The 16,267-nt window shown below is 33.1% G+C and overlaps 1 protein-coding gene across 7 annotated transcripts; it reads right to left on the bottom strand.

Annotated features, from left to right (window-relative positions):
- Window positions 1–1,645: 1,645 nt before the first annotated feature.
- Usp7 (Ubiquitin-specific protease 7) lies at window positions 1,646–16,240 on the bottom strand. 7 transcript variants are annotated; one of them, XR_012046748.1, is made up of 19 exons: window positions 14,655–16,240; window positions 13,004–13,102; window positions 12,508–12,783; window positions 12,294–12,412; window positions 11,957–12,091; window positions 11,680–11,874; window positions 11,398–11,569; window positions 11,129–11,321; window positions 10,713–10,866; window positions 10,108–10,302; window positions 7,323–7,544; window positions 6,584–6,878; window positions 6,240–6,459; window positions 5,960–6,127; window positions 5,337–5,841; window positions 5,164–5,235; window positions 5,000–5,102; window positions 4,631–4,853; window positions 1,646–3,543 (listed from the first exon to the last, which is right to left on the bottom strand). XR_012046748.1 is itself a non-coding variant. In XM_072893562.1 (19 exons), exons 2-19 carry the CDS (start codon window positions 13,473–13,475, stop codon window positions 4,729–4,731), a joined length of 3,321 nt encoding a protein of 1,106 aa, XP_072749663.1. In that variant the 5' UTR covers window positions 13,476–13,525; window positions 14,655–14,795; the 3' UTR covers window positions 4,270–4,728. The 7 variants fall into 7 exon arrangements, 6 of the variants coding, with proteins under 6 accessions (XP_072749663.1, XP_072749664.1, XP_072749660.1 ...); XM_072893562.1 differs by lacking the exon at window positions 1,646–3,543 and adding an exon at window positions 13,403–13,525 and having other exon boundaries at window positions 4,270–4,853; window positions 14,655–14,795; XM_072893563.1 differs by lacking the exons at window positions 1,646–3,543; window positions 14,655–16,240 and adding exons at window positions 13,403–13,525; window positions 13,775–13,840 and having other exon boundaries at window positions 4,270–4,853.
- Window positions 16,241–16,267: the final 27 nt, after the last annotated feature.

The following is a 16,267-nucleotide window of genomic DNA, read 5'->3' on the forward strand; positions in this document are numbered from 1 at the left end:
ATTCGAAATGATATCGGTTTAAAAGTGTGTAACAAATATATGATGTGATAATCACAACGGAAAGAGAGCTAAAATAACTACGAATATAATAGAAATAATATCTCCCCTAAAAAGTGCAAAGTGCAAAGTAATTAGAAAACTACATTGGGGAACGAAGCAACATCTCAATGAACAAGATAGCGGTATCTATTGAAAGGGAAAAAAATATGACAGAAAAAGAAAAAAAAAGTAGATATTCCCATTTAATAAAGAAGAAAAGAAGGGGCTATGAAAGGCGATTTTGTGAAGACACTATGTAAAACAGAACCAAGAGAAAGATGATTTAAAGAAGATTGACATTATATTCCAACACAAAATAGATAATAAGAAGGGAACAATAGGAGAAAAAATATCGTGAGTGATGCCATGTTTAAAAATGTAGCACCATTAAAAAAAACTACACTGTGTTTTATCGAGAGAAAAATTAAATAAAATTTCGTCGCACGCGATCGGTCGTCGTTCTGATAACGCGTCTTATTACGTTCCGGTCTTTCACCTCGATTTTGCAAAATAAGCATTTACTTGTGACGCAATACGTATCGATGTAATCGAATGCAGAGAGAACGCAAGACGAGCACGTCGGAATCAATCGAAGAAACTTCCAAGTAGAAAAATGTTCAAAAACTGATTACAAAATACACTGCTCAGTTTTTACTGTTTTCAATTTACTAAACGGTAACTGCTCAACGACCGAGTAAAAAATTATGCTTAGATAAAATCCTATTTAGATGACTAGCTACCAATCAGTACATAGATAATTTTATTTTTTAATAATTTTTTATCATTAATTAACTGATATTGTTCAAAGAAGCATTTTCTGAACAAAAATAGTCAGAAACCAATCAGGTCAAACGGATCAGTAAATGATAATAACTGGTTTTATGTTTCTTAGCAAGAACTCAGACAAAGTTATATTCTAGAGTTATACGAGACAAACTGATCAATAAATGATAGCCAAAACTCTGGCAATATTCTAGCTATTATTTTTTGATCAAAAGACTTGAGATTATTGGTTACAATTTGACGTATTTCCTTTGAAAATAATACATGTGAGGTCCTTGGAATGCTATAAATCTTTATAAATTTAAGAATTAAAAGTGCACAGAGATGAGATATCATTAATACACCCACATGGTGAAACATTCAATTTGTTAATGTGCCCTTTTTATCATGAATTATAAAATAGCAAAATGCGATACTCCAGCGAAAACGAGTTAATCCGATGATAGAACTCTCAATCTAATGTTAGAGAAAGTTGAGTTAATGATACGCTTGCACATGTAGTGCCTCTTTGCGCAACTGCAAACATTCTAAAATATAATTTTTCGCTTAACATAAAAGTTAGATATATTCGATTTTATTTAGCACACAAATTAGGAGTATATAGTCGAATTCTTCTATACGTAGCCAGTGTCTCTGTTCTTAATCGACCGATACCCTGTAAGCTCAACTTCGTTGTTCTTTCACCATTTCACATTATCACACGTTTTATTCTTATATGTTAGCCCGATATTACGTATTGTCAATATCTAATAAATAATACAAATGAAGGAAGAGAAGTAGCTTCGTAATATACATAAAACGTAATATTGAAAATAATGACGCGTCCATTTGTATTGCTTTTATTATCGTTTTTTTTTCTTTACGCATACCTGCATCTCGCATTTGTCTCGCTTACTTAGAGAAATGAACTATCAAATATAAATTTATACAATCGCAATTGTGTGAGCAGTTTCTTTTATGAAGTCAGCTCTACAAAAACGCAAAAGTATCTGGTATATAATCTACTACAAACAATCATATGCCGGATTTGCTATTCTCGATTTGCTTTCTTCCTCGGCGTGTCGTTTATTACAATTGTTGGCCGTAGATGACGTCAATAGTACAATTAATAATTTAAACACGATCTCGTCAAATAAAATTTATTAAAAAATAATCTGTTTTTCCTTGCAAAAAAGATATAAATTTACTTTTTTATTAATCACTGTCTTGTGTATCACCTTCGATTTCAAGAGAGAGATTGCCATTAGTATCATTAATTTCTGAGGAACTTAATGAAATTATATATATATATATATAACAAAATGCGATTCTTTCCATAATTATTTTCTTTATCTACTTATAATGTTATATAATTGCAACAAACTCGGATGGGAGAGAATCCGTTTCATTTTTTTCTTCCTCTTGTAGACTGTATAAAAGATCACTGCTTTTATTATAAGAGATCTATCAGTAACGAGCGTTTCCATCTGTGATTCGGCAGAAATCTTTTGTAAAATGATCAATTTTTTTGCTCGTCTAAAAAAACCCTATATAAGGAAAAAAATGCAATCATAAACATAAGCAGTCATGCTGATATTGAAACATCAACTTTTAGGCATACAGAAGATACTCGACTTGCTTGAATAAAATATCTTCTTAACAATCTATAATGATGCTTTTATAACAATTGATTTATTGTAAAAAAATGCCGCACTCTCTCTTTCTTTCTCTCCTTCTCTCGTATTCGCCTTGACACCTTAATAAGCATGTTATTAAATTATTATAAACAAATTCAAATAAAAATACAGAAGTAGAAAGCAAAACAAGTTTGTCCCTATAGTGTAATTTGAAATAGTTTTTTAGATGCATTATATTACGATTAAGATTTTTCATATATGCCACCAAACAGTACAGTCTGTACAGCCACATTTAATTTCTTTCTTTTTTTTTACAAAATATTATGATGGTTTAACTTATGCGTCCAGTCTTCATTAAAAACTATTGCACGTCACATAATTTGTCGTTTAATATTATTATTAATCGATCAGATAAAACACACACACATACATACAAATTTTCCGATTTGCCGCGTAAATATGTTGAAACACTTTAGTAATTTATTTATATATGTGTGTGTGTGTATATGTGTGTTGGTGTACCATTTTGTCATTTCGCAAAGTGCAAATTTCGCTTTTGCACTTTGAACACATTACGATGTTGTTATGACTTTCAAGTGGTCTGCAATCCTTTAAAAGTTTAAAATAATGTAGCTTAAAATTACATCTCTAAGTTTATAGATCTAACTCATTAAAAACTTATGAGTAATAAACAGCTTCTTAACATAAAAAGAAATTTATTAAATAATGCACACGTAGAAAGCTCAGTATCCCCCTTCTTTTACATTTACAATTATGCTATTTCAAATATTCAAGAGGCGGCGATGTGGTGTTTAAATACACGTTGGTTAAATTGAATTGATCACAGTAAGAAATAAAAAAATAATAAATGAAAAAGGATACGCAAATAGTAGCTCTTGCGCAACACGAAGGTTACTTTGCTGAAAGTAACTCATCGCGAGATCTATTTTTTTTATCATATTTTATAAATTAAATATAAAAAGAAAAAATAAAAATTGCAAATTTATGATCAAATTAAAGAATACTAGGATGATTTCTTGATGATTAAATCGTTATTTCCTATACATTGCTTCTCAAAAGCGAAGTGGTTGTTCAGTTCATATTGCTGTAAAAAAAAAGAAAATTTTTCGAATATTCCATTATTATGTGCAATTTGCTTAAACTAGCGTTTGCATCTCATCCAGAATTTCTTCATCTCTAGATTAAGCATCGCTCGTTTTGTCGATTTCTTACTTTAGATATCTATATATTCTTTTACATTTGCATACCAGCATTATAGAGTTACGTACCAGCATTATAGTTTTGTAAAAAATATACAAGATAAAGCACGCAAAAAATACACTTGAATGGAAAAAAAATTTCTAGGAAAAGCAACTTAGAAATTTCGCTTACGCACTTTCTAGCCTCTTAAACTCTTCTTATAACGCGACATGAGATAAAACAATTCTTTAGATTTTTTTTATTCAAGAACACAAAAAAAAAATACAAGAGAAGGAGAAGAATTATATTTTGAATCAATTGAATAGATTTATCTTAAATGTTAGAATTTTTATGTGACGGTATACTTGTGCCACGAAATCTTTGGGTAAATTAAAAATGTGACATCGCACTCTTTTTCTAGGGCAATATTAATAGTAAGCTCCATATTTCGAACATTCTGAATATAGACAATAAAAGAGGAGTGTGTAGGCAATCTTTCTTGATGCTAATAATGTTACGAGTGTTAGATGTTACATCATGCAGAACATAATACGGTACCTCTTGGGATGTAACGATTACAAATTTTACGTGATAGGATAAAAACCGGTATATTTCTCACACAAAAGTCACGTTTTCCTAATAAAATTAAAAAAAAGAAAGAAATAGTTTATTAGAGAGAATTATCAGAGACACAATAATATTAGATACAATGTATGTGCATTTTATAATCAAACGTTCTCGAAGTCTAGGCGAAAATCCGTACTGAGTGACGCCAAAGTAAGCATCGGACTAATAAAACTTTTACAAATTCGAATCGAGGAACTATTTTATCGTTCTTCCATGATGCATAAAATAGCACTGCACATTTCATGACAGTCTCTTATAATCCATAATCCAAAGCATGGATTTACCTTTTAATATTGTTTTTACAATATTAAAATTGCATAGTTTAAACTGGCTGAAGAAACAAATACATAAACGCATTTTCCAACCTTTAGTATATCAGACGTCGCTCTCTTACTATACAGAGTCGTATATAAATTATTATGAGTGGCTGCCTAATTTAATTTCTTCTTCGTGTGGTGGAAATTTAATTGTAAATCTTAATGGCCTTTTCGAGGTAGTTGATGCGAGAGCGCTTTGGCGCTTTGTTGACATGTTCCAGGCCAAGCCAAGGCCTGTGTGGCGATGTGCCTGCGTTTAAAAGTGGATAAACTACAAAATTTATTCTTCATCAGCATTGTATTGCAATATAATATGTAAATATAATACTAAATATAGTGAGACTATGCGATTATTCGACGCTCACTTTACTAACATGCGTTAGAAAATAGAAAGATAGAAACACGTTTTATACTCACTCTGACCGGAAAATCTAGGAAGGAAATCATCGACTTTGATACAATAGTCCGGCGAGTCGATAATGAACTGTGGCTTGCCCATCGACACCACCGCGAACTTAAACTTCAAAGTTTTTTTATGAATTCTCATAAGAGATCAAAAAAAATTAGCTAAGGATGCCTACCTTTTCGAATTCTTTTTCCTGAACTCCTAATTTCTTTAGCAACCTGTCCTTCATTTTTGGAAAAGGTTCACCCTATAAAATACAATGTTATGATTATTAAAATGTATCGTGTTATATGAATATAAATATATATATATATATATACACAAATTTAAATTCGAAAGATCACTTACGTTCTTGATTTTGAAGAAAAATGGTATACCGAACGTTGAGAAAACATCTTTGTGAAAATGCGCAACAGGAACCAGCATTTCGCCTTCCGCTAGATGTAATTCGTCATTCGGAATTTCTTCTATCCTATACAGCTTGGTGCCTGACGAGTTTAAGTTATCTAGAGGTACATCGTCTCCAGGACCGGGTAAAAGCTTGTTGCAATTTATTTCTAATATCCTTAGTTTTCCCGATCCGTTTTCCGATAATTCTACTTGCTTCTTAGCCTCCTCGAGCAGAGTGGCAACGGTACCATTTTTATTCGGATAAAGTATAATCTCCTTCTCCTCCTTAAGTGACGGGCCGACCCATATGCACTTAAACTGTTTCTTGTTTTCTAGCTCGTTCACTCTAATACTGAGCTGTTGATAAAATAATTTCTTTACTTTCGACTTGCAGTACGAAACCAGTTCTTTGAGCGTGCCTTCGAATGTACACTTTAAAGGATGGCCAGGAGAATCTTTATAACTAGAAAAAAATTCAAGGATAAGATTTTTTTCGTTCATTCAAAAAGTATCTTAAAGTAATCTAAATATTTTGACGTGTAATCAATATTAAGTTACAAGTAGTAAATATAAATTCTTACTTTTGACATTTGAAGAATTGTAAAAGATACGGATCTGTGCCGACTCGTTGTGCTACAGCCTTCGCCATTTGATCGTATGTCATTCTTAGCGAAAGTTCCATCGTAAAACCTTGATCGTTGGGAATCGTTTTATCACAAAACGTTACTTCTACCCTATAGAATAGATCTCTGAAAATGCAAATCGTTAGATTAGCAAGTGTTGTAATAGATTTAAGAATACAAAAAAATTCTCATACCAGAGCTATAAGAAATATAAATATTAAAATGTACCATTACTTACTTAAAATATTCTCGACATGTTGGAAGTTCATACATCTCATTATCTCCTTCCTTTTGAAATACAATAATGTCACCATCCATTAATTCCTCCAAAACTTTTTCCAGGGGTTCTGTTAGATTGTCTATTTTCTCAACTAGATTTGGTTTAATTTCTTCATATAAAGCAAGTTCTGTGTCTGGTGGGAATCCCGCGCGTTCGTTTAAAATTGGTATAAGCTCCTCTACAAAATTTATTATCAGAATTTCATTAAAATATTCTAATTGTATAAAAGTACATAACATATATGTTAAAAGAGAATATCCATGATATATCTATGATATTTAGTACAACGATATTCAACTTACGGACTTTGGCTACAACAGGCATATAATGATGACCACAGTAATGGATTTTCTTATTTTTGGGATCATAAAGTTTAAAAAAAAGTAAAACATCAGTGTCCTTGTCGAAAGGCGGTAATGCCGTCATGTCAGAATCAGGAGGAACGAGTTCGACGAATACATTCCATGGATTGTGATTTTCGGCGCAATCGATGATAGGCTTTTGAAGATCAGCATCCGGCTCGATTAACGTAGGTCTGCAGGTTTGATTCGAACGTTGGCTGAATGGCCAAATACGAATCTGTTCTATTGGATATTTCTGCAGAATAAATTTAATGATATTAAATACTTGATTTATTTTTCTCTGTATAACTTTTTTGATTTTCTAAATTGAAAATAAATGTTCTTTTCATAATATATAATTTTACAATATTATTTTACCACGCACAGGTAAGTTTCATATTAAAAAGAATTTACACTATTTTCAAAGAAAAAGAATATTCTTTTTATTGTTTTTTTATTCTTATTCAACAATATCTAGTCTCTTTTCTGGTTTATTACCTACCGTCATGACAGTATAATTTAATAAACCACTGTGATTCATATACAGTAGCACAGGAAATATATTAGATGTTACACCAGTATCGATTTATTTTGTAAATAAATCCTGATACATGTATAAACACAATCAACCTCTAAGCGATATAACAGCGTGTGAAGAAGCACCGAAAGCGCAAAATGTCTTTACTAACAGCTTACTTACCAGACTATCGCTCAGTAGTTCGAGAAACTCGTGCACAGTGGCCTGCTTACGTACGCGAAATACACGATATAAAGCGTGCTCTGGGTCGTAGAGATCATTTCCTTGGTGACCGTCAAAGCTATCCTCGAGAAGGACATTGACGGTCATGTACAAGTACGCCTCCGTTCTTTCCTTTCTTCTTATCTGTTCCAGCCTCTTCTCCTCTTGCAGCCTCTCCACCAGCTAGACCAACAAAATTAAAATTATCCATGTGTGTACTCGTTTCGTTCTTATTGAATCATTTTTTCCTCGACTGTCTTTTTAATTTACATAATTTTGTCTTCCTTTTTAGAAAAAGAATGTATCATGCTTTTGAGATTCGAGAACAGATTGTATTCGAAACATCAAAAGAATGACGGTACATTTTCATTCTGTAATTTTAATTTTGTTCATCTGCCGCTATATCGACTACCACAAGTCAAACAATTACACAATAAAAATTATTTGGCGGTGAGTGATGGTTCCCAGTTATTTCTTGCTGGCTAATAAATACAATATCACACAATAAGTATACAGTTAGTAATTAAACATAAAAAATTAATACAGTAAATACGGCGTACAAAAAAAGTATGATATATGAATCCTATAGTATTATTTTAGTTACATGCTGCGTTAACGTTTCAATATCTAGAATATATAATTATTGATCAAAAATAAATTTTAGCAAAACAATGAAATACCTTAGTTTAGCTATTTACATGCATAATACATACCTATCAAAACACTATATAACCACCACCCATGCCAAATAATTATAACAATGTAATGTGTAACTATAGTAGTGTGGAGATGCTTTGTGTGTAACTTGGAATATCTCCATTACTCGTAATCGTATAAAGTAGATGAAAGAGAAAGCGGTAAAAATAAATAAAATTAACGCGATTGCTGCCTGTGAAATGTTCTAGTATCCAACAATTTATTCGTTATTCTTCTTTTTTTATTTTTATATATAAAATAGTGATGTAGCATTTAAAGGTATCTCACGATTAAAGCTATCATAAAGTATTTACTCTATCGATAATGCTTTAGCGTTCTTCTGTCTCTCTCTCTCTCTCTCTCTCTCTCTTTCTCTCTCTCTCTCTCTCTCTCCCCTTCTAGTTATTAATATATAACAACAAATAAATATATAGATAGCATCTGTCAATGATCATAATCACTATTAACATGAAGAAAATTTAATGAATTAACGAGTTGTTTAAGTGATTCTCTGTTGAAATACAAAGCTCTTATTTTACTCGTTATTCTGTATGTGTGACTTTAAATATTAGTTCACAAAAACCGCGAAGAGATGAATAATATAAATCACATTGTCTCACTCACTAAATAATTCAGTTAAATAACAGATAGCCTAAAGAAGACATATCAAGGAAGCTGATGTTGCCAACAAGTACTACTTATATTGATTATTTTTTTCCTTTTTCCCGTATATATATTGCAAGAGCTAAGACTCGTCAGCTCGAATCGATACTTATTATATTCTCACTAATAACTCTTTTTGCTGTTTTCTAATTCTCTTATACAATTACTCACACATATCCAATTTTTTCTTGCGATATGTTTGTTCACTTTTCATTCACGGTTTTGATATACTACAGTACAATGATTAAATTTGTTATTGTTATAATATTATACAATGTTTGTTACAATAAAACATTCCCAAAACAATTCTAAGGCTCATCACGATATTAGTCTGACAATCAGACTTCAAGTTTACCCAATTCAGGATAAATATTTCCGACAAGAGTGACAAGAATGTAACACGCACATTATTATGAATCTTTCTCTTTAATTCCTTGCGTTACCGATATAAAATTGAGTTAAGATAAAAATAAATAAAAGATCACATGTATGTGATTTTCTTATATACGCCTCAAACGCCTGCACTGAAAATATCCTCATCCTGTCCAAAAAAAAAAAAAGATGTCAAAGGTATCCTATAAAACAAATCTCTATATAACATGTATTATATAATTTTGTCATTGTAATGTACATATGTTTACAAAATCTTTTTATATCAACCTTTGTATCTTTCCAGACATTAATGTATTATCCTTAGTGTATTTAAATTTAGTACATTAGAAATAAAGTCTGATAAAGCATGCCTAATCTTTGTATCAAGTATTACATTAAATATAAAATATAAAATTGCAAAATAAACATGATTTATGTAATATTAACATTTATCAATATAGCAGTTTAAAGCTGATAGTAATGCAAATTTCTGTTAAGACAATTCAAGATAAAAAATTCATAACATAATTAAATTCGAAAAAAATATAAAATAAAATATTGAATTTTATCAAATAAATCCTCTAATTTATACATAGATACATATAGAATCTTAAAAATTAAACTATCAATGTGTGGTAGCCAAAATATATATCGCAACGAGGACAAAAAAATCTCCTCGAGTCTTTCTCATATGTATATTATTCCTATTCTGATGTGAGTTTAATAATTCTATGCTATGAGCAAGCTGTGTAGCTCGATACAACATTAAATTTCAGGAAGAATTTGATCGAGAAGCAACGCAAGTAATTTACAACTTTTTCCGCCTATTTCCACTTATATCCGCGTTTGTCGGTTAAAAATCATGAATATAGAGATTTGGATTTCGAGGATTTTGAGTGCATGGACGAAGAGTCGTCGTCTCTGTGTGTGAGTCTTTGATTGAGTCAGTCGCGTCTTTGTCACGTTCAAGGTCGCTCAATTCCTGGGAAAGCTCTCTTTGAAGGACGTTTCTGACCTCTTGAGGTATATCCTCTTCCTTGACTTCTTGTAAAACATTTTCCAGCTCTGAGTTTCTTATGTAAACCAGCATATAAGCGTTAGTGCAATGTTTCACAGCCATAGACATATCCTCGTCTTGACCACCATAGTTGTGTTCGATAGCTTCCTGCTTTGTACATCGCGAAACAACATCATCGTCGAACTTGCACCACTGCCATAGAACAGATAGAACAAAAAATCTTTCAGATAAATGTAATTATATAATATGCTAATGTAATATTTAAATCATGTAATTATTGTTGAAAGAAATGTACAAGGAAGATAATGTATAATTATTTTGCATAGTTTATGCTCTTGAAAATTTAAAAAATTATTTTTTTTTTAATTTTATACAAAAATAACATTTTTTAAATATCAAAGATGTAAAAGTATATGGCTGAGAAGAACAGATTAATTTATTGTTTTAACAAAAATATAAAAATAATTATTAAAATTTAAATATAAAATTTAAAATGTAAATAGTTACAGAATTATGTATACATAAAGTATATTAAGAAAATGAAAAAAATTTATAGTATATTTTTAATTCACGATATATGTAAAAACATATATTTTACTTACCTTGCCATCACCAGCAGGATTAATAAACACAACATAGTGTCCACCATGATTGTCACCACTATGGACCAGAACTGCATGTAATGTGTAATCTGCACTTGTTGCTTCTTTGTTTTGCAGATATTTGCCAAGACTAATCTTTTCATAAAACTCAAACCTAAAAAAAAAAGGTTTACATAATTACATTTATATGGAAAACATAAAATAAAATTTATACATATTTAAACAGATTTATAAGATAAATATATTTTTTTTGTTTTATAGAAATTTATATCTTTATTTTAAAAATTACTAAAACAATTATATACTATTCAATTATACTAACAATTATATACTATACAATTATATAACTATATACTGTACTATACTATATAACTTAGATAAATTAATATAAGTTCTAATAAGTTTCAATTTCTCACCTGTCGTTAAATTTGACAGAACAATCTGTAACTGGATCATACTGGAAACGCATTAAATGTAAATGTAAAACCGGTGGAAATGAAGAAAAAATTACACCCTTTTCCGCTTCTTGTAATCCGTGCTCCCCCGCGTCATATTTATTATCCCCATCGAGACTTTCTGTACTCACATAATCACTAAAAGACTCGTAAACTGAAATATAAAAAACTCTATGCATTTCTCATCACCCACATATCACATGCAAAAACATGTTAATTCCAATACTTACTGTTCTTTTTGCCTTTTATATTTAACTGTATGTCGTAAAATGTTTCAACTCTCGTCGATTTGTAGTCTATGTTTTTACACTTGATAAAAGAGACCATTTTTCCTTCAAACAATTTTGGCACTGTACCTTCCACGCACGTTCCTTTCATTTTGCTCTCCAGCTTATCTAATAACTAAAAATGTGCAAAAATAGTTTATATGTGTGTATGCATATTAACACAATACAATAGTTTATACAATAGTTTTTAGAGTAGCAATGCAATGAGGTACATAATGTATTTACCACACGTAGAAATTCCTGAACGTCATGTTGCATGAAAGAATCCAGCGTTTCCCATCCAAAACTTTTAGTTAATTTCTTTGTACCGACAGGTTTGTCAGAAAACTGTAACTCGTGAAAAACCCTCTGCAAGGCCAGTGCAACACTCTTACTCGAATCGTCACTTTCTGTTGGCATTTTATACACCGCTTTTCGCAACTAGAAAGAGAATAAAAGATACATTAATAAAAGATACATGAAAACAAAAAAAATATATTTCCCAAGTTCACATTTTACCAACCTGGTTTGTGAAATACAGAGTTTGTAGTAAAGAATTCATGTAACATGTAGCACCTTGGTTCTTCAATCCTACATATCCTGTGTGTTTTTTACTGTCCCAACTGACTCCATGGGGTGCATCAGCCACTACATGAACCTAAATAACAAATAACAAATAACTAATTACAAACAATAAATATTAAAAAATCATACATGTAAATAAATTTCTTTATAAAAGAGTTAAATAATACAATTTCAGCGATAATTGAAATAATAGATTAAAAAGAAAATAGAATAAAAAATCATGAAAAATCTCACAATATTTAAAAGACATTTACTAATAAAGATATGTTACAAACCTCAAGCGTGATTGAATCATCTTTGATAAAACCTCTATCAGGATCCAAAACATCCTGCCATGTCATGAAATGGCTAAAGCCCCAATCATTCTCTTTACTATAGAAGAGATGTTGAATTTCTATAAAAATATAATTATATTATTGCAAAAAAAAGTGTCAATTTAGATCAAGATAAAGTGATGTATGTTAAAATAATTTAAAGAATTATATTTACTTCTGTTAAATGGTTCTTGTGCTTCTTTACAAGAAAGAAGACGTAACTCAGCGACAGCATAGCAACTCCATGATGTCGATTCGCTTTCTCCGTTACATTGAAGGAAAAATCCAAGCGACCTCTGCGGCTGTCTTTCTTGTGTCTGACTTGATCGTGGCATTACCATTATTTTCCATGGTAAATTGCGGACATAACAAGGAGGTGACAACTGTGAATCTTTCATCTTGGATATATTCTCTACAGTATATCGAAAAGTAGCTTCGGACCGAGCTTCATCTAAAAAAAGATAAATAATTAAATAAATAATAAATAAATATAGAATGCATTAATAGAATAAATATATATTGAGAATACAAAAAATAAAACTTGTATCAGTTATAATAATATAAAAATTTTATATATACATATTTTAAGATTATATTTAAAAATTTATTTCTACAATTATTTATACAAAGTAATTTAAACAAACCGGTATGAAAAAAAAAAATTATTATACCTTCTTCCATCTCTTGATCTTGGACTATACACGCTAATTCTGGTTCACCATTTATAGGACGATTGTCTGTTCCGTCCCCCCCACCATCATTTGGAGTTTCTACAAGAGAGTAATATCTTTTTTTTTAACCAATAAAATTAACAGATAAATCTGACATACAAAGGAATTTGCGCAATATAAACTAATACAGAAGTTAACCTTAAATTTCTTCATATAGCTTATACAAACAATGAATGTTTATGCAATTGTATTAATTAATTAATCAATTCACAATATATATATATATATATATATATATATACACACGTTAAGCATTTATGTATATATTGAAAATATAAATACATTTTTACACACACAAATACTGCAATGTAGCGCAACATTGATAAGCAATTAGTTTACCTAAAGCTGCATGGCAATTCTGCAAGATCTTTTTTATAAGAGCATGAAAATTACAATTTATAGAATACTTCATGTGGAACGTTTTGTTAATAAATAATTATCACAGTGTGATTGGTGGAAAAACTAAAAAAAAAAAAAAAAAAAACAAATTTTATCAGATGAAGATCATTAAGTTATTATAGGTTAATATTCACACTTCGCGAGTCGCACAAGATATGCTTGTTTGATTCTAAACTAAAATATATTGTACACAAAAACAGAATTGTCAATTTATACATGTAAAACTATGAAAATGACAGATGAAATATAGTGACTACTTGTTCAGTAGCTGTATGAATAGAGAATAATTTCCTTTATCAGCAGTATGATTACATTTATTTATCCACGAAAATTTCCGATAATGAGACCGTGACGTAATACATGCCGTTTTTATACTACCTGTAATCAGATATATTCATTATTTTGCCATAACATATAATGTATACTATTTAAGTGACATTTGTTATATCTCGCGAAAAAAAAGTTTATGCTAGTGTGAGTCTCGCACCTTAAATAGAATAAAACAGAAAAAAAAGTTGGAACATAAAATGCAGAAATAAAACAACATGCAATACAAATTGTTAAATGCAATATAGAAACTCGTATTTAATGTAATGTAATTTTTGAGACTCTTGCAAAGAGACGTGCGCGCGATTTTTCCTCTCTCGAAAAAAAATTCTAATATTTTTAATAGTTACATATCGTAAAGTCTGTAATATAAATTCTTCCGTTTCCCTGAACATAAGTGAAATGAAGATAGAGAAAAAGGTTAATCCCTATCGCACTAATTAACACTCATGGAAAGCCACCGTCTCTTATACACCGTGTAATATACTAACAGCGGCAACGGCAACGGCAACGCACGAACGGATCTATAGATTACGCCTTGAAATAATTTTACGAATGCATGTAAAGCAGTATCGCTACGAGTCTCTCCCTCTCTCTCTTTCTCTTTCTAAATATATAAAAATAGTTTGGCGCATTGCTTACCATTGGGACAGAAAAAAAAAAAATTTGAAAAAAGTAACGACAAATGCGCGACAAAGAGAGTGTTTTTTTTCTCTCTCTCTCTCTCTCTCACTCTCTTTCTCTTGGCGAGAGCGCTCGCTTTTACGTTCTTAGCGAGGCGAGACGAAAGAGAAAGAGAGAGAGAGAGAGAGAAAGATAGATAAATAGATTCTAAAGAAAGACAGAGATCGAAAAGTGCACTCACCCTCCTGCGTGTCCATCTCCTCGACCTCGTTAACTTGAACGGGTGCGAGGCTAAGCTGCTTGAGATTCTCCTGGTCGTTTACGTGGTTCATCGCGAAGCCGATGTTGATGGTCGTCTTGATGGCGCCGGGTACCTCGGTGACGGCCTCCGCCGTCGAGGTTACGTTGTCCGCGTTGATCGGTGCCTGCTGCTGTTGTTGATTATTGTCCGCTGCTGGTTGCGCGGTTGTGAACGACGAGCGATTCCGACTAGGCGGAGTTGTCGTTGTCGTCGTTTTACCGAGTACCTTCCTGATCTGATGTACCGTAACCGACGATGTACGATCCTGTTGCGGATGTTGCTGTTGCTGCGGTGGCGGCGGCGGCGGCGGCGGCGGTGGTGGCGGCGACGATTGCCGTTGCTGCTCTGTTCCTACAGTCACCCGGCTGCTATCCAAGCTCACGTCGCTACCGGGACTCGACAGCGACGTCGCTTTACCGCACTCCGACGATAGATGTTTGCTCGCAGTTCGCCCAATTTCTGCGGCCATCAAGTGCCCCCACTCGTACGGGGGACGCCCACAGCATATATTCCACCCTGTGTGTTATTAAATCGCTAGGTCCGCGACTCGAGTACCCGTAATAATACCCGGTACACGTACTCCCTTTTCACGTTCTCCCGAATGTCGCCACGGCTACGATCGCGGTTACCTTCGCGGCGGTGGTAGTAGCGACGACGGCGACGGAGACGTTTGTGATGATGATGGTAACAACGATGATGGTGCTGGTGGTGGTAGTAGTAGCAGTAGTAGTAGTAGTAGTATATAATAATAGTAGTAGTAGAATAGCGTAGTGGATATGGATGGTGCTGCTGCCACTGCTAGCGGTGGTAATGGTGGTGGTGCTGGTGACTGATGGCAATGGTGTTAGTGGCGGCAGCCGTCGTCTCGCTTCACGTTCCGGCGCCTGGCGCACCGACCTCCCCCCCTCCCGCGCACGTACGGCCGATCCGTGAAGAACGGTTCTCGCTCTCGCCTCTCGCTACGCCGTTTCACCGGCCCTCGGCGACGACGCGATACACCGTCGACGACTCGTACGTCGTTGTATCGTACGATGGACGATGATCGCGATTGACGACAACAACTCGCTCCGTTGTTTTTTTTTCTCTCGCTCTCCTCTTAGCTCTTAGCTCTTAGCTCTTAGCTCTCAACCTCGGCCTCGGCTGCTCGTTCGGGTTTCGGGTGTCGCGCACGGATCTCGATCGCGCTGATTCCGATTCTCTCGATCGACTCGTCCGCGATTTCCGACCGTGAACTTTCACCTGTTCCCGTTGTTCCTTTAACGGCTTCCTTTTCTTTCTTTCTTTCTTTCTCTCCAGCCTCTGGAGCTGGACGTTGTTTCAACAGCACGAACGAATACGCGCGAGCCGATCTCGTACGCCGTGATCGTCGCTCGCGGATCTCTCTCTGTCACGCGAAAATAAACAAAATGGCGGCGAGTGTGGCGGAGCAGTTGCGCTCGTTACCAAACGGCTCCAATCGCATACATACTGATATACACGCACGTACACACACGATACTCTTCACAGCTCACAGTGTGCAATCTGCACGAGTAAGTTTTATTCATATAGAGTTT

This window comes from Anoplolepis gracilipes, chromosome 5 (genome assembly GCF_047496725.1).
Source record: "Anoplolepis gracilipes chromosome 5, ASM4749672v1, whole genome shotgun sequence".
NCBI classification, from domain to species: Eukaryota; Metazoa; Arthropoda; class Insecta; order Hymenoptera; family Formicidae; genus Anoplolepis; species Anoplolepis gracilipes.